General features: G+C 42.0%; 2 protein-coding genes and 1 pseudogene across 2 annotated transcripts; all 3 read left to right on the top strand.

The window, feature by feature from the left end:
* Positions 1-1,010, top strand: part of LOC111979981 (coiled-coil domain-containing protein 80-like) — an 8,340-nt pseudogene extending 7,330 nt beyond the window's left edge.
* Positions 1,011-4,899: 3,889 nt separating this feature from the next.
* atg3 (autophagy related 3) lies at positions 4,900-9,823 on the top strand. The gene is given in 14 exon segments (XM_024012351.3): positions 4,900-5,062; positions 5,451-5,492; positions 5,699-5,733; positions 5,735-5,746; positions 6,075-6,145; positions 6,567-6,618; positions 6,620-6,694; positions 6,857-6,899; positions 7,039-7,120; positions 7,810-7,844; positions 7,959-8,114; positions 8,645-8,772; positions 8,988-9,056; positions 9,631-9,823. Coding segments are annotated over 14 exon segments (975 nt in total). The 5' UTR covers positions 4,900-4,990; the 3' UTR covers positions 9,734-9,823.
* Positions 9,824-11,315: 1,492 nt separating this feature from the next.
* LOC111980502 (thiamine transporter 1-like) lies at positions 11,316-18,654 on the top strand. Its single transcript, XM_070449415.1, is given in 11 exon segments — positions 11,316-11,549; positions 12,102-12,665; positions 13,020-13,134; positions 13,137-13,175; positions 13,178-13,264; positions 13,461-13,517; positions 13,520-13,652; positions 16,688-16,759; positions 16,761-16,827; positions 16,949-17,105; positions 17,108-18,654. Coding segments are annotated over 11 exon segments (1,473 nt in total). The 5' UTR covers positions 11,316-11,399; the 3' UTR covers positions 17,140-18,654.
* The last annotated feature ends 187 nt before the right edge of the window (positions 18,655-18,841 follow it).

Genomic DNA, 18,841 nt, shown 5'->3' with positions numbered 1-18,841 from the left:
TAAATAATATTGTTCTGAACTGACTTGCCTGCCTAGTTAAATGAAAACGACTGCTTTCACCTATATCCATACTTTCACATGTACTAGATATCTTTGGGAAGGCGCTAGGGCTTGGTTTGAAAGGGGTTTGATATTGGCCGTAAGAGGTCATGTGAAAATTATATGTTTCACCTGGCTCTACTCAGGCCTGCGCCACTTGTCTGTGCTGAAGCTGATTGGAAAGGACATGGAGGATATGGGCGGGACCCTTGAGCTATACCCCAATCAACGGTAAGAAACAGAGTTCTTGTTACATATTGGTGGGAACCCTGAGCTTATATAACTGAAGATTTGATTTAGGTTTAAGTCTTCTTCTTCTTCTAAACATTATCTTGTTTCTTAATGTATGAATCAATTAAGTTAACCCCTCAACCCTGCCTGTGTCACAGGGACTGCCACTGTGGAACGTGAGGACGTTTCTCCCTCTCTGTGGTGCAGGACATCAGGAACTACTTCCAGATCAGCCAGAGTACTTCTCTATGCTGCTGTGGGGAAAGACGCGCAACGTCAAGTCCTGGTACCGTCTCCCATGTGGTCCATGTCATCATATATGATCTGGTTGACTCATGCAGCTCCGCAGACAGGAGATGGCTACCAGAATCCCTTGGCATGCGCTGTCCTGAGGATGAGTATGGGGGCTACGGTCATGACAGAGACCGGATGGTTACCACCGTGGATATGGTTACTAAATTAGAATGTTCTCCCTCAGGAAGTGTTCGATTTTCTATTGAGGCCTGGTTTGTGGCCTTGTCCATGAACTATATGAAGCCATTGTATGAATGGCATTTCATGAAGGGCTTTTTTTTTGCATTTTGATACCTGTGATGTTGTTTTTATAAAGAATTGACTTTTCTATAATAGATTATGAAATGCAGCATACTTTTTCTTCCATTATATATTTTGTCTATTGAATGTATGATTTGTTTCACAGGGAGAATGTAGATTTCAGATTAAAAACATTTGGCAATTGCCTTTTATGTTGTGCATATTTGTTATCTTGTATGGAGATATACGGTAACTGCCCAAATAAGGAAACACTTGAGTAAATTATGGATACAAGTCTCTGAAAGCGGTGCTTCCAACACAGGTGTGGTTCCTGAGTTAATTACGCAATCAACATCCCATCATGCTTAGAGTCATCATCAATCAGATGTCACAAATTGTTTATACAGAAACCTAGCGTAAAATCCAAAAGCGGCAGGCAATGCAGATGTGAGCCCGGTGGCTAGGAAAACCTCCTAGAAAGGCAGGAACCTAAGAAGGAAACTAGTGCGGAACCAGGTTCTGAGGGGTGGCCAGTCCTCCTCTGGCTGTGCCTGGTGGAGATTATAAGAGTACATGGGCCATTAAGGCCAGATCGTTCTTCAACCCCACCCACTTTGGCAAAGCAGAGCCCCCACACCACCAGAGAGATATCAACAGACCACCAAATATAGCCCACGAAGATCTCCCCCACCACATGCGCCCAAGGGGGCGCAAACCAGACAGGAAGATGACATCAAGTCACTCTCCCCACTCAAGTCGAGTATACCAAAAATGCCTGGCACGTTGTGATGCACCCCTCTTAGGGACTAGCAAAACCAGTGACTCAGCCCAGTAATAGGGTCAGAGGCAGAGAATCCAGTGGAGAGAGGGGAGCCAGCCAGGCAGAGACAGCAAGGGGGTTCGTCACTCCAGTGCCTTTCCGTTCACCTTCCACACTCCTGGGCCAGACTACACTCAATCATAGGACATACTGAAGAGATGAGTCTTCAGTAAAAGACTTGAAGGTTGAGACCGAGTCTGCATCTTTCACATGGATCGGCAGACCATCCCATAAAAATGGAGCTCTTAGGAGAAGGCCCTGCTCCAGCTGTTTGCTTAGAAATTCTAGGAACAATAACGAGGTCTGCGTCTTGTGACTGTAGCGTACATGTAGGTTTGTACTGCAGGTATAATCGGAGAGATAGGTAGGATCAAGTCTATGTAATCCTTTGTAGGTTAGCAGGAAAACCTTGAAATCAGCCCTAGCCTTAACAGAGACCAGCACTGGAGTAATTTGATCAAGTGTTTTGGTTCTAGTCAGATTCTAGAAGCGTATTTAGCACTAGCAGATGTGTTTATTTCGTTCTTTATCCAGGTAGCCGGAGAGTAGAGCATTTCAGTAGTCTAATCTTGAAGTAACAAAAGCATGGATTAGCTGTTCTTTATGATTTTTTGAAAAAACGTTTCTGAGTTTTGCAATGTAGAAAAAAGCAGTTTTTAAAATATTGTTGATAAGGGTCCAGAGTAATGCAGAGGTCCTTCACAGTTTTTTTTTAGATGACTGTACAACCACTGCGATTCATTGTCAGATCAAACAGCAGATCTCTTTGTTTCTTTGGACTTAGATCCAGCATCACTGTTTTGTCTGAGTTTAAAAATAAAATAATTTCCACCATCTACTTCCTTATGTCTGAAACACAGGCTTCCAGCGAGGGCAATTTTGGGGCTTCACCATGTTCATATTGAAATGTACAGCTGTGTGTCATCTGCATAGCAGTGACAGTTGACATTGTGTTTCCAAATAACATCACCAAGAGGTAGCATAGTGAAAACAATAGTGGTCCTAAAATTGAACCTTGAGGAATACCGAAGCTTAACATTGATTTGTCAGAGGACAAACATCCACAGAGACTAACTGATATCTTTCCGACAGATAGAATCTAAACCAGGCATGAACTTGTCCGCGTAGACCAATTTGGGATTCCAATCTCTCCAAAGAATGTGGTGATCAATGGTGTCAAAAGCAGCACTAAAGTCTAGGGGCACGAGGACAGACACAGAGCCTTGGTCTGACGCATTCAAAATGTAATTTACCACCTTCACAAGTGTGGTCTCAGTACTATGATAGGGTCTAAAACCAGATTGGAGCGTTTCGTATACATTATTCGTCTTCAGGAAGGAAGTGAGTTGATGAGAAACAGCTTTTTTCCAAAATAATTGAGAGGAATGGGAGATTCGATATAGGCCAATAATTATTTTCATTTTCCAGGTCAAGGTTTGGCTTTTTCAGGAGAGGCTTTATTACTGCCACTTTTAGTGAGTTTGGTACACATCAGGAGGATAGGGAGCCATTTATTATGTTCAACATAGGAGGGTGAAGCACAGGAAGTAGCTTAGTTGGAATAGGAATAAGTAGTTTAGTTGGAATAGGGTCCAGTAGACAGCTGGAAGGTTTAGAGGCCATGACTATTTTCGAGATATACAGGATTAAAACACTTGAGTGTCTCCATTGATCCGAGGTCCTGGCAGTTCTGTGCAGACTCATTATAACTGAGTTTTGGAGAAATACGCATATTCAAACAGGAGTCTGTAATTTGCTTTTTAATGATCATATTCTTTTCATCAAAGAAGTTAATTAATTAATCACTGCTGAAGTAAAGGCCATCCTCACTTGGGGAATGCTGCTTTTTAGTTAGCTTGCGACAGTATCAGAAATCTATTTTGAATCGTGTTTTATTCTCCTCAGGTTGTAAAGGTAGGTTGAACGAGCAGCATTGTAGGCTTTTTGATATTGCACGGTACTGTCTTTCCAAGCTAGTTGGAAGACTTCCAATTTGGTGGAGATTTGGTCACTCGTGTAACCAGGAGGAGAGGCCTCATTTAACCCAGTATATTCATCAGTCTTGAGCAATGTTTCAGTCAGGCCAATCACATGAAGTTTATGATCAGTGATTAGTTAATTGACTATGACTGCCTTGGAAGTGAAGGATCTAACATTAAGTAGTTCTATTTTGAGATATGAGCACAGGCGGCCGGTGGCACCTTAATTGTAATGGCTATGAGCCCGGAACGRAATAAATGGAATGGTATCGAGCACATAAAACACATTTCCATGTGTTTGATACCATTCCATTTATACCATTCCAGCCATTACTATGAGCCGTTGTGGATGTGAGGTATTATCGCAATATCTTTCAATAATGACAGGAATGGAGGAGGTCTTTATTCCAGTGAGATTGCTAATGCGAACACCACCATGTTTAGTTTTGCCCGACCTACATCGAGGCACAGACAGGGTCTGAATGGGGGAAACTGAGCTGACTACACTAGGCTGGCAGGCTGGCTGACAGACTACTGCCTGGCCTGCACCCTATCTCATTGTGGAGCTAGAGGAGTTAGAGCCCTGTCTACTATGTTGATAGAGAAGATGAGAGCACCCCTCCAGCTAAGATAGAGTCTGTCACTCCTGAGCATGCCAGGCTTGGTCCTGTTTGTGTGTGAGTCCCAGAAAGAGGGCCAGTTATCTACAAATATATTTTGGGAGGGACAGAAAATAGTTTTCAACCAGCGATTGAATTGTGCGAGTCTGCTGTAGAGCTCATCACTCCCCTGTATACAAATTCCCAGCTGCCCGTCATTTTCCTACCATGGCTTGAAGAAGAGATCTAAGTGACTTTGAAATAGAGGGCTCAAAAGAGCATAGGGGGTTTAAAGGGTGTGTGTGTTTCTCAGTCATCAGATCTCAACCCAACGGAACACTTATGAGAGATTCTGGATCAGCGTTAAAAACCATCAACAAAACGCCAAATGATGGAATTTCTCGTGGAGGWATAGTGTCACATCCSTCCAACAGAGTRACAGATACTTKTAGAATCTATGCCACGGCGCATTGAAGCTGTTCTGGCGGCTCGTGTTCCCTATGCTGGTGTTTCCTTCATTTTGGCAGTTACCTGTATGTATGCTGAATAAAGGTCTTATTCCAGATTGAAGAACTCAAATGTATTTAACTTTCCCTTGGGGCCTGGGCCAGTCATGATCGGGCAACCCTTGAGCCGTCCAGACAAATCTCTCGAGACTTTAACAGCGGAAGGGATCCTCAAATGACAAGTCATGTGATCTGTTGCTGACAAAAAAAACAACTGAAAACCGACGGTCCTTCGGCGTTTGAAGACGCACCTATCTGTCGGGGGTCGATCTGATAGCTAACATGCAGAACGCCATTAATTCCGTAAAAGGAACGGCCCTTGGTGTAGCCGAGTTTTTTACTCCAGTGCTGAAGGTAAGCTAAATTAGCGGTATCGCTAGCTACTGTAGATTGCTATCACTCAGCAGTGATGTGTAAGATGCTAACATGCTAGCATGCGTTATCGGGAAGACTTCCCTCAAGTGCTCTCAACTTGTATTATGTAGCTACAATTCGTTGTTTACAGTCCCATTGCAGTGTATCTCAGTTTATGAAATATTTAGAGGTCTCATGGCGTTGATGACTGTCTTGTCAATGTAGTTAACGTTAGCTTCGCATGATTCCAGTTAAGCACATTTGAAAAATGTGACAGTCAATGTTTAAGACCTTCAAGCAATTAAGAATGGAATGTCTAACCTCTAACACGTTAAATATACCAAACTGCCAACTCAACAATAATATTACTTCATTATTTTGTTGATAGGAATCCAAATTCAAGGAGACTGGGGTTATCACCCCAGAAGAGGTGAGGAAGTTGTCTTTCGTATCCTTTGTAACTGAGTCACTTTAAAAAGCCAACAAGTCACACGTATGTAGGCTTTCATCATTTGGGCAATAAGTGCAACTGAAAGAGGTTTTAATTCCAAAAAGCCCCTTTCCCCGACCCACAGTAATTGTCATCTGTCTGAACTATTACAACTTCCTATTAAATCTCCATTTTCTCTCCATTAGTTTGTAGCTGCTGGAGATCACCTTGTTCATCACTGCCACATGGAAATGGTGAGTGTCCGTTGGAGTAAGATTGATACTCAACCCAGGACATGGTTGGCTCCATCCAAGTCAATTCTGAATTGAATTAACTCTTATGAAGAAATGGCCATGTTCCGATGTCCAGTTCAACTAACAGGAATTGAAATGGACTTTATCCCACCTCTAATATGATATTGTAGTCAGCTAAATTGCACTTAATTTCTCAAATCTAATTAGTCTGATATGAGCATGTAATTACTGTGGATGGATGTTATGCTGTCTCCAAATATAGCATCAACTACAGTATGAAGTTTTGACAGCACAGTAGTCCCAGATGTCACATGTTTATTCCCTCCAGGGTGTCTGGGGAAGAGGAGAAGGTGAAGCCGTATTTACCCAAGGATAAGCAGTTTCTATTGACTCGCAATGGTAGGAACTGTGTGAACTCAAATTAAATGTTATTGGTCACATACACATGGTTAGCAGATGTTATTGCGAGTGTAGTGAAATGCTTGTGCTTCTAGTTCTAACAGTGCAGCAATATCTAACAAGTAATCTAACAATTCCACAACAACTACCTAATACACACAAATCTAAGTAAAGGAATGGAATAAGAATATATACATATAAATATTGGATGAGCATTGACCGAGCGGCATAGGCAAGATGCAATCAACGTTTAAAATCAGTATATACATATGAGATGAGTAATGCAAGATATGTAAACATTATTTAAGTGGCATTATTAAAGTGACTAGTGATCCATTTATTAAAGTGGCGCTTTCTCTACAATACTGTTACTTGTCCTTATTGTTGCTTTTAGTAATGTATATTTTGTGTGTGCCTATAGTTCCCTGCTACAAGCGCTGTAAACGAGTGGAGTATTGTGATGAACTGGAAGCTCATAGAGGAGGATGACGGAGATGGAGGATGGGTCGACACCTACACAACTCAGGTTGGACACTTTAGACATTTCCTGTGACTATGGTTCATTTTCTTGGGTCTTTTATGTTGTAGTGCAATATACCTTCATTTATTGATGTGCTGCAGAGTGCAGTTTCAGGAATACATGATAAATAAGTTAGCTTTTGGGTTTGTTTGCCAGGAATGTTATATTTCAAATTGATATTTTAGGTATAGGGGAGTTACAGAAGCTGTACGAGAAATCTCATTGGACAACAAGGTAAATTTGATGGACGCAATTTCACGTTTTGTTTTTGAATCCTAGTAATCTGCATTGATAGTGAATGTTTCAAACTAACAACCTTAGATTAATACCATTGCAGGCGTCTTAAAATAGTTGTATTCCTTTGTTTTGAAAGGACATGAACATGAATGTGAACTCTGGTGCTAGTGGGAACGGAGATGATGATGATGATGAAGACGAGGCAGCAGATATGGAAGGTGTCTACTCTCTACTCCTCAAGGAATATTCCAAAGATTTGTTTAACTAAACCAAGATAGACCACAGCCCTTTGTTTCAAACGGGAACAAATGAGTCATAGTGGGCAGAGCCAAGCACAAGCTAGCGAGATCCTATTGGTGRATTCTAGCACACATGTGCATATTTACATTAGGGAACACCTACTCTGAAGTGGGTTTGTGCAATAACTCAACTCGCCTTTGCACTCCTAAACAACACAATTTTTTTAAACTTTGGCAAAGGGTAAAGTATACAAAACTTACTTGATTATGTTTGTAGCATATTTTTGTTTTGGGAACAGAACATTTTATTGAGATCAAATGTGTAATCGATGAGAAAATTAGCAGAATGTCGGCCAAAATKCATCTTGTTCCGTCTTCTCCCACTCCCGGCCGCTGGGCTTCCTCTCACTACCATATTTGGTAGGGAATGGAAACTCCAAGCGGATGCTTCACATTTATACGTCCGGTGAAATATCTGTCTCATTGTTTACGTGGTTATATTTCACTAGTTGTGATGTGTTTTGTCCTATTTTTTTTTTTGTATTTTTAACCCCCGCCCCCGCAGTAGGCCTTTTGGTAGGCCGTCATTGTAAATAAGAATTTGTTCTTAACTGACTTTCATAGTTAATTAATGTAAGGGTTCAGTTTGTCTTGTTCTGTTTTTTCAGAGTATGAGGAGAGTGGACTACTGGAAACAGATGAGGTCAGAAGTTCACAGTATTGTTGTAACTTTTATTGTACATTGCTTCTGTTTCCAGGAAGTGTCTTTATTCCCCATTTTTCACTTCAGTTTTTTTTCCCCCCCATATGTCTCTAGGCCACCCTGGACACCAGTAAAATGGTGGACTTGTCTAAATCCAAAACGGGAGAGGCTGGGAACGATGACATCCTGCAGACTCGAACGTATGACCTCTACATCACATATGACAAATACTATCAGACTCCTCGACTCTGGCTATTTGGATACGATGAGGTAACACACTTACTGTACATTGACTCTGTACCGGTACCCCCTGTATATAGCCTTGCTACTGTTATTTTATTGTTGCTCCTTAATTATTTGTTTTTATTTTTTACTTCAGTTTATTTTAGTAAATACTTTAACACATATTTTTCTTACACTACCTTAACCAACAATGCAGTTAAGTAAGCATTCACTGTAAGGTCTACACCTGTTGTATTCTGCGCATGTGACAAATAAAATTATATTGTATTGTAAATTGTATTTGATTTGTAAACTAGCTCTCAGCAGTACAGAGTCAGCTTAGTGTAACTGGGTTTCTAGGGTAGACTAAAAAGTGCATCCTATGTGCACAGTAACAAAACATGTTGGCATTTAGATACTGCTGTGTGTCCTTTTGGATTGCATTGTGAATATTACTGAGGATGTAAATCCCAAGATGCGTTCTTACAGCTGAGGAAGAATGATGTCTTTGACTTACCTGGGAAACCGAGTTCCTGGGTTCTATGTTCTGTTTACCATTTCCCCTCTCACTCCTACAGGACAGACAGCCCCTGACAGTGGATCAGATGTACGAGGACATCAGCCAGGATCATGTGAAGAAAACAGTCACCATCGAAAATCACCCCCACCTACCACCCCCGGCCATGTGCTCTGTGCATCCCTGCAGGTAAAAGCAAGAGATCATGAACACGCTTTCAGTGACTCAAAATCGGAGGAGTGCTGCTCTAGGATCAGGTCCCCCTTTCTATTCATTATAATCTAAAACTGATCCCACATCAGAACTCCTATTCTGAAAAACTTTGAGTACGGATCCGACTGTACTACTCATCGAGGGAGCGCTTATGGTCCTGTAAACTAATGTTGCCACTTCCTGTTTTCCAGACATGCTGAAGTGATGAAAAGGATCATCGAGACGGTGGCGGAAGGGGGAGGAGAACTTGGAGTTCATATGCATCCTTTAAGTGAATTGTCGGCTCAGCTGAAGTCAAGTGTTTTTAATGCAGCTTGGTGATTTTAAGTGTATGTATCATTATGTAAGGGATAATCGAGGGCCTATGTGTTCTATGGAAAATAATGAACGACTTTACACAGAGTTGCATTAATTTCCAGGGAACGAGTTGATTATTCCTTTCATACCATGGCTATAATTTAACAAATGTGCTGCTTGAAATGTTTTTAACATCCACTGAAGTAGCTAGCAAGTTTACTAGATAACTACAGTAGTTGTCTTGGTAACCAAACAAAGAAACCGTCAGTCGTAGCTTGCTGTTATGAAAAATCAAATTCAATGTCTTCAATTCGACTTTTGCTTTCAAACGCAGCTCAAACACGGTAGAATTCAATGGCTATAGTTGAATTCTAACGTGCTGATATACTGTGCTTTATAGTGAAACGAGTATTCAAAAATGCAATGGTATAATTCAATGTAACCCAAGCTAAGGTGAGTTGTAAATAGAAGTGATCTTGCTAATACTGTTTCTCTTCCATTCTTGCCTASACATTATTCCTTAACTTCATGTTTCAGGTATCTGTTGATTTTCTTGAAGTTTGTCCAGGCCGTCATCCCCACGATAGAATACGACTACACAAGGCACTTCACCATGTAGCTCCATCCTACAGAGGTGTAGGCTACTCTTGCAAACATTTGAGTGTAGGAGGAATCTGTCTTCTGGCTGGCAGCGTTAGTGGGGTATGGAATGTTGTCTCTCGGAATGACTCTTGGAGTATTCTGGGTACTCTGACCCTCTGTGTGGGAATAGGATGAATCGCTGAGGGGTTGATGGGTGTATACAGATGTTGGTAATGCTGTAATCCCAATGATGTAATGGCTTTATGTGGTGACTGATCTCGCAGTGTTTTTGTCTGGAGATTCTCACTCTGTACTTGGCAAATGCCCAGCTCTGTCATAAACAACCATTCAAAGATAACTATATTTATTTTACATTAAGTCACTGACAGATAGGCTTTGAAGTTTTCTCCATTTTGTTTTTATATAACCACACAAATCTTTTTTTTCACCATAGTAATGGTGCCACTAATGTCCTCTCAAATGCTTACCAATTAAATGTTGTTGAAAAGAAATCTAGAAAATGTTTTTGTCCACTTTGCATTATAGCTTTTTCAGTGTGATGTTCTGGACAAATGTTTGGACCTCTTTACTGGTTCAGACCAATGCCAGTTTGTCTTAATGGTGAAGTGTACATGGTCTATTGGGCCCAGGACCATCGTTGGTTCCTGTAAGTGGGGTTGGTGTCCTTTTTTTTTGCTGCCCAGCTCTTTTTTTTTTCTTTTTTTTTTACCTCTGCTCCTAGTTCCACTGTCTTGTCCTGTAGAGATGATGTCATGATGATTGTGTTGTAGGAATGTGAGCGTTACCTTTGTGTGACATGCAAGGTTACCTGTATCACCAGATTATTCAAAGACGCGGTATATCATCAGGAGTTTGACTGTCTTCTCATATATAAAGACGTCAGTTCTGCACATTTGGCTGAGGGTCTGCACAGTGCATTCATTGTTAACTATAGTACTCTTCTCTTAATACTATGTATAACTCACTCATTAATGCTGAAATATTGACTGTAAAATGTCTGAGTAACTGACTCCAGAGTACTTTCTTTTCCAAGAATCAGCTGGACAGGTTGTGGCTCTCTCTTATCTGTTGATCCTACAGACTCCTTGTGTCAAGCTCAGTCTTAACACACTGAACATTTTTAAAGTAATGTACATTTATATCAATAAAAATCCCCAATATGATGGATTGTATACATTATGCCGTTATAAACTACCTACCACTGGGTGAATGCCATTGAGATCATGCATTATAAAGCACATATGGCATCTGAAATTATTTTCTTTTCACAGCAAATTGATAGCTAGATTAAAATGTATGCATGGTTATGAATAGATAAGGTTACGTAATAAGTTTGTAGCCAGACTGATTGTTCAAATAATAATTCGTATTTTATTTAACCTTTTTTGACAGTGAGTCATTCTGAAACTAAAGTCTCTTTTACAGATGAGCCCTGTATACACATCAATATTAATGAGCAGAATCTGATTAGGAATTTAGAAAATGTAATATTACTTTGGTAAGTATACCAGCGTGTGTGCCTCATTTAAAAGGGAAAAAAGTCACTTATTTTGTTGCCTTAGAGACGAACCCCCTCTTTGCTCTCATTTAATTGGCTGAAAGTTCTGTCGTCATTTTACTGCGACGCACAATATTTTCACTTGGTTTTCCATATTGCAGTCAGATCAAATCTACTAGCGACTGTGGTGCGTGGAGGTCACGTTATGGTGTTTTTTTTTTTTTTGGTTGACATGTCTCAACTATATCCCACGATCTTACTTTGTGTTTATGGATTCTTCTCTAATCTCCGACCTTCTGAGCCTTTCTTAACTGCGTTTTTGATGGGCCCTGATAAAAACCTTACTGAAACAGAGGTAAGTGGAAGGACGAGCATTCGCTTCTTGTTCATTGTGCAACAAGCAACTGCATTTAGCTAGCCAAATCTACAAAATAACGTATTGTTTACATGTGAATATCTGTAACGCTAATGAAATCATATGCTAATGTTATATATTTTTTTACATTTCTTTATATCACCAATATAACGTTGCAGCCAAGAGAACCGTTGGCTCTTCTGTAATATTATCTTACTAACATTGTTTCTGTGTCCTCGTGCTAATCCAGTTTGACTGCAATCCTTGAAATATTTTCTTAATAGGACCACTATTTCATGTGGTCTCAAATCCTTTGAAAAAAAAGTCTCAAATCCGGAAATAATTGCTTTCCCCTTGTGGCACCAATGAAGAAAGGTAGCCTAGTTAACTAATATGGAGGTTACTTATTGCCTTGTAATAGTTAAACAGGCAGCAACCTTGAATATTAGCGTTACATCACATTTTTGTCCATTGGAAGCGTTTATCTATTTTGTCCTTAGGAGTGAATTACAATAACATGGCTGACGTTGTCTACATATCCTCTGTCCACAGCTTGTAAATGAAATCTACCCAATATGGACCTATTCCTACCTTGTGTTACTCTTCCCAGTCTTCCTGGCCACGGACTACCTGTGTTACAAGCCTGTGCTGATCCTGCAGGCGGTGAGCTTGGTCGTGACCTACGTTATGCTAGTGAAGGCCCAGGGCGTGCTGGCCATGCAGCTTCTGGAGGTGTTCTTTGGCCTTGCCACTGCCACAGACATAGCCTACTACTCTTACATCTACAGTGTGGTGGAGCCGGCCCAGTACCAGAGAGTCACTGGCTACTGTCGTAGTATTACGTTACTGGGCTCTGCCGCTGGCTCGCTGGCTGGGCAGCTGCTAGTGTCTGTGGCTCAGATCCCGCTGCTCTACCTCAGTATTATCACATTGGTGTCGGCCGTCTTGGCCTTCGTGGCGCCCTGGTTTTTGCCCATGCCCGGTAAGAGCTTGTTCTTCCATAAGAGCCAGGGGACAGAGGGGGAGAAGCCGGTGCATCAGAACAGCAGGGTTCCCATGGATGAAGCAGAGGACCCTGAGAGCAAAGTACTTCTGAAGATTGATGAGGTCACCATGGTGAGCTGCTTTTTTTTTGTGATCTTTTTATTGTTATTGGTAAGACAGGTCACCATGGCCTCTTTGAAGGACTGAGTAGTGTTGTTGTTGAACCATGTTGCAGCTCTGAGTTAAAACCATTCATTGTTGTTTATTAATTGAGCCAACTCTGCTGTCCCAAATTGAAAGACACTAGATTGACACAATCCTGATTGACACCATTGAATGTTGCAATACTAGAGCATTTACAAAAAAGACATTGAACTAAAACCTTGCTTCATCACTCACTTTCAGGAAGCAGTTTTTTTCAGAGCATTTGAGTCCGTTGATTCTTACGCAAGTTCTTACTCAACTCTGTGTACAATCTTCACTCAGGTCGTGACGGCCAGTGATGGTGGTGGCGCTAGCAGTGGCTTAGTGGACGTGTTAAGGATCCTATGGGAAGACTTCCTGCAGTGCTACTCATGCCCTGCCCTCCTGGCTTGGTCGGTGTGTGGGCCCTCTCTACTTGTGGCTACTTCCAGTTGGTCAACTAGTTCAGGCCCTGTGGGAGAAAGTCCTGCCCTCTCAGGAGTTTGAGATCTACAATGGATACGTGGAGACAGTCTCCACCTTGTTAGGTAAACTTGATGAAGTACCGTTTCAGATGAATTAGAACCTGAGAAGATACTACTTGAACTGATTAAAGAACAGTCTTGCGTTACTTTACTTCCAGGTCAGCCTGGAAGCAGAATCTAATCAAATAAGAATGCACATTTTAATTTCAATGCATGTCCTGTTGTCTGCTGACTGATCACGCCCTGGTGTCTGGCTTAGGTGCGTTAGCAGCCTTCGGGGTGGGCTCCATCAAGGTCTCCTGGGCAGTCTGGGGAGAGCGGCTCTCTGCATCTTCTCAGTGGTCATGGCTGTGGCTGTGTACCTCATGGACACCATCAGGAACATCTGGGTGTGCTACACCTCCTATGTGGTCTTCAGAGCCACCTACATGCTGCTGATAACCATCGCTACGTGAGTAGGACAGACAGACATCCTGACCTACATGCTGCTGATAATCATCGCTACGTGAGTAGGACAGACAGACATCCTGACCTACATGCTGCTGATAACCATCGCTACGTGAGTAGGACAGACAGACATCCTGACCTACATGCTGCTGATAACCATCGCTACGTGAGTAGGACAGACAGACATCCTGACCTACATGCTGCTGATAACCATCGCTACGTGAGTAGGACAGACATCCTGACCTACATGCTGCTGATAACCATCGCTACGTGAGTAGGACAGACAGACATCCTGACCTACATGCTGCTGATAACCATCGCTACGTGAGTAGGACAGACAGACATTCCTGACCTACATGCTGCTGATAACCATCGCTACGTGAGTAGGACAGACAGACATCCTGACCTACATGCTGCTGATAACCATCGCTACGTGAGTAGGACAGACATCCTGACCTACATGCTGCTGATAACCATCGCTACGTGAGTAGGACAGACACATCCTGACCTACATGCTGCTGATAACCATCGCTACGTGAGTAGGACAGACAGACATCCTGACCTACAGCTGCTGATAACCATCGCTACGTGAGTAGGACAGACAGACATCCTGACCTACATGCTGCTGATAACCATCGCTACGTGAGTAGGACAGACAGACATCCTGACCTACATGCTGCTGATAACCATCGCTACGTGAGTAGGACGACAGACATCCTGACCTACATGCTGCTGATAACCATCGCTACGTGAGTAGGACAGACATCCTGACCTACATGCTGCTGATAACCATCGCTACGTGAGTAGGACAGACATCCTGACCTACATGCTGCTGATAACCATCGCTACGTGAGTAGGACAGACATCCTGACCTACATGCTGCTGATAACCATCGCTACGTGAGTAGGACAGAGACATCCTGACCTACATGCTGCTGATAACCATCGCTACGTGAGTAGGACAGACAGACATCCTGACCTACATGCTGCTGATAACCATCGCTACGTGAGTAGGACAGACAGACATCCTGACCTACATGCTGCTGATAACCATCGCTACGTGAGTAGGACAGACAGACATCCTGACCTACATGCTGCTGATAACCATCGCTACGTGAGTAGGACAGACAGACATCCTGACCTACATGCTGCTGATAACCATCGCTACGTGAGTAGGACAGACAGACATCCTGACCTACATGCTGCTGATAACCATCGCTACGTGAGTAGGACAGACAGACATCCTGACCTACATGCTGCTGATAACCATCGCTACGTGAGTAGGACAGACAGACATCCTGACCTACATGCTGCTGATAACCATCGCTACGTGAGTAGGACAGACAGACATCCTGACCTACATGCTGCTATAACCATCGCTACGTGAGTAGGACAGACAGACATCCTGACCTACATGCTGCTGATAACCATCGTACGTGAGTAGGACAGACAGACATCCTGACCTACATGCTGCTGATAACCATCACTACGTGAGTAGGACAGACAGACATCCTGACCTACATGCTGCTGATAACCATCGCTACGTGAGTAGGACAGACAGACATCCTGACCTACATGCTGCTGATAACCATCGCTACGTGAGTAGGACAGACAGACATCCTGACCTACATGCTGCTGATAACCATCGCTACGTGAGTAGGACAGACAGACATCCTGACCTACATGCTGCTGATAACCATCGCTACGTGAGTAGGACAGACAGACATCTGACCTACAGTACATGATATAACCATCGCTACGTGAGTAGGACAGACAGACATCCTGACCTACAGTACATATATAACCATCGCTACGGAGTAGGACAGACAAATCCTGACCTACATGCTACTATAACCATCGCTACGTGAGTAGGACAGACAGACATCCTGACCTACAGTACATGATATAACCATCGCTACGTGAGTAGGACAGACAGACATCCTGACCTACAGTACATGATATAACCACGCTCACGTGAGTAGGACAGACATCCTGACCTACAGTACATGATATAACCATCTCTACGTGAGTAGGACAGACATCCTGACCTACAGTACATGATATAACCATCGCTACGTGAGTAGGACAGACATCCTGACCTACAGTACATGATATAACCATCTCTACGTGATTAGGACAGACAGACATCCTGACCTACAGTACATGATATAACCATCTCTACGTGAGTAGGACAGACAGACATCCTGACCTACAGTACATGATATAACCATCGCTACGTGAGTAGGACAGACGACATCCTGACCTACAGTACATGATATAACCATCTCTACGTGAGTAGGACAGACAGACATCCTGACCTACAGTACATGATAAACCATCTCTACGTGAGTAGACAGACATCCTGACCTACAGTACATGATATAACCATCTCTACGTGATAGGACAGACAGACATCCACCTACAGTACATGATATAACCATCTCTACGTGAGTAGGACAGACAGACATCCTGACCTACAGTACATGATATAACCATCTCTACGTGAGTAGGACAGACATCCTGACCTACAGTACATGATATAACCATCGCTACGTGAGTAGGACAGAGACATCCTGACCTACAGTACATGATATAACCATCTCTACGTGAAGGACAGACAGACATCCTGACCTACAGTACATGATATAACCATCGCTACGTAGTAGGACAGACAGACATCCTGACCTACAGTACATGATATACCATCGCTACGTGAGTAGACAGACAGACATCCTGACCTACAGTACATGATATAACCATCGCTACGTGAGTAGGACAGACAGACATCCTGACCTACAGTACATGATATAACCATCGCTACGTGAGTAGGACAGACAGACATCCCCTGAAAACCATATGATGTCCAAGTTTGTTATTAATGTTTGGACCAATTGTATCATTGCTGTAGGCTTCTACTGTAGCTAGCTGTCTACCTATGATATCTTAACTGTGTGTTCAATTTCATCTTTCTACTGTGTATTCAAACTCCACTTTTATGTTTTAAATTTGTTTCTGAAGACAATGTTTTGTGCTCCACCAGGTATCAGATTGCTGCCAACCTGAGTATGCAGCGATATGCCTTGGTGTTTGGGTGTAACACTTTCATTGCCCTGGCTTCAGACTCTGCTTACTGTTGTGGTAGTGGACTCTGTCGGGCTGGGCCTGGACATTTTCCCACAGGTAACTTATCTAAAGACAATACTATCCATGATGTTTGGATGTAAAATATGTTTTGTTTTTAAAAAGAGTCGTATTACTGTTACAACCAGATGTAGCTATGAATATTTCCTCTCCGTCTCAGTTTCTCATATACGCCAGCTACTTCGCTGTGGTCGCAGGGATCTTCCTCATGGCCGGGCTGTACAGGCTGGTGTTGAGGAGAAGATCCCGGCCAGCGGCCCAGCCTCAGACTGATAGTAGAGAGACTGGGTCAGACTGCCTTAGCAGAGACTCTCCTCCCTGAATGAGCTGCAGCAGACCACAGGGACATGACTACCTGTTTATGGTGCAGTACTACAAAGAGGAACACGTCAGGACCCAATTCCATTTAAACTCAGTCAATTCAGGATGATTTGAAATGGAATTGACCCCAACCGTGGTCATCACACTATGCAAGTGTGTTGTACTCCTTCGCTTGCTCAAACACATCATTCATGGATTGGGTGCAGGCCTAAAAACACTTGCAGAGTATAACATTTTAATGTTTATATGATAGCCTTATGGGTTTAATGAAAATGTGTAGTTCGCCTATATTTAGGCTTTGTTTGTGATTTCCAATTTTTGTCACACAAAAGCTGTATTTGTGGTGTATGTTACATAGTCTACTATCTGATTTTCCCACTTTAAATCGTTGACTTAAACTACCAAAGTAAGTCAATGGATAAGCAATAAATGTTACATTCTGAACTGCTAGAAATATGTTATGCATTGTTAGAGTTCAATTGTTGCAAGAATAGCTTTTTATAAAATGTACCTACTGAAGCATCGAATCAAATGTCGCAAAGATTTGATTGATCAGCAATAGATTGTCAAGTGTCTTAAGATAAATATGGCCATCTAATATCTAGCTATAATATCTATCTAATATCTATACTACGTATTAACCATACATTCATGGGCCAAAAATGAAACACATATGTAAAGTGATTGACATGGAGTTGGAGGCCATATTTACAGTATATATTATAATCACTGGCCTTGAATATAGGTCTACTACTGGTCTACTACTGGTCTAATATAGGTCTACTACTGAAGTGGTTCAACTATACTGTATTAATACAAATTAGCTTCTTATTTTTTTACTATCAATACAAATCCCAGTAGTTGGAAGGCTGAGCGCTGTAGCAGATGACTGAAGCTGATGTTCTGAGAGCTTGGTTGGTCACGTTGGTCACTGAAAGACCAAAAGCACCTACAGTACATGTTATAACTTACCGGTTACACAACATGCTGCCTCTATATGTTACAAGAGCATCCCCTAAAATAGTAAAAAGATTAGCCTCGTTCTGTTTTCTTTAGTCATAATGAGAATCTTGTCATCTTCAATCATGTTGGTAACATATTTATTTCATGATACTAAGGCCTGGATTCAATCAGATCAAGTGTTAACCGGTGTTAGCTGACACCCGCTAATCGAAGTGTAGATTACATCTCACATTCCAGTGTTTTAACTTGTAAACAAGGCTGCATGGGGTTTCTCTTTAACGGGACTCCATGCAGCCAATGGCAAGGTCCGCTTTAGCTATTATACTGGGAGCAGCTTGTGGATTTGACAGCTCTAAAGCAGTTCCACCTCCGACACCGCCAAAACAACCGCTATGCAAATGTCTGCTGAAGCAGGTAGGATTGAATAGAGCACCTAGTTATAGTAGGCTTTTTACGGATCAATGAATGTTTAATATTTTTTACAAATGTTCATTTTGACTTCAGTCACTACATTCTCTCTTCAGTCTTCCCTGTTCTTGTGTGTAATGTTTTTCAATAAACAAATAGTTTTTTAGTATAAAATGTTTAGAAATGTGGGACATTTGTTTCTTGTTTCTGAATACAAACATTTATGCTCAGTCACCAAGCATGCATGGTAATATCAATATGTATTTAAAACAACAACTCCAGTGTTGAGAGTTTGCAGCAACCTGGTTCTGGTTACATAAATATACAAATGTAGCTTCTAATCCAGATACTGCAATACTTG

The sequence above is a fragment of the Salvelinus sp. IW2-2015 genome, linkage group LG20 (assembly GCF_002910315.2).
Source record: "Salvelinus sp. IW2-2015 linkage group LG20, ASM291031v2, whole genome shotgun sequence".
NCBI classification, from domain to species: domain Eukaryota; kingdom Metazoa; phylum Chordata; class Actinopteri; order Salmoniformes; family Salmonidae; genus Salvelinus; species Salvelinus sp. IW2-2015.
Note: the sequence above shows the minus strand (reverse complement) of the source record. Positions and strands in the feature narration are given on the sequence as shown.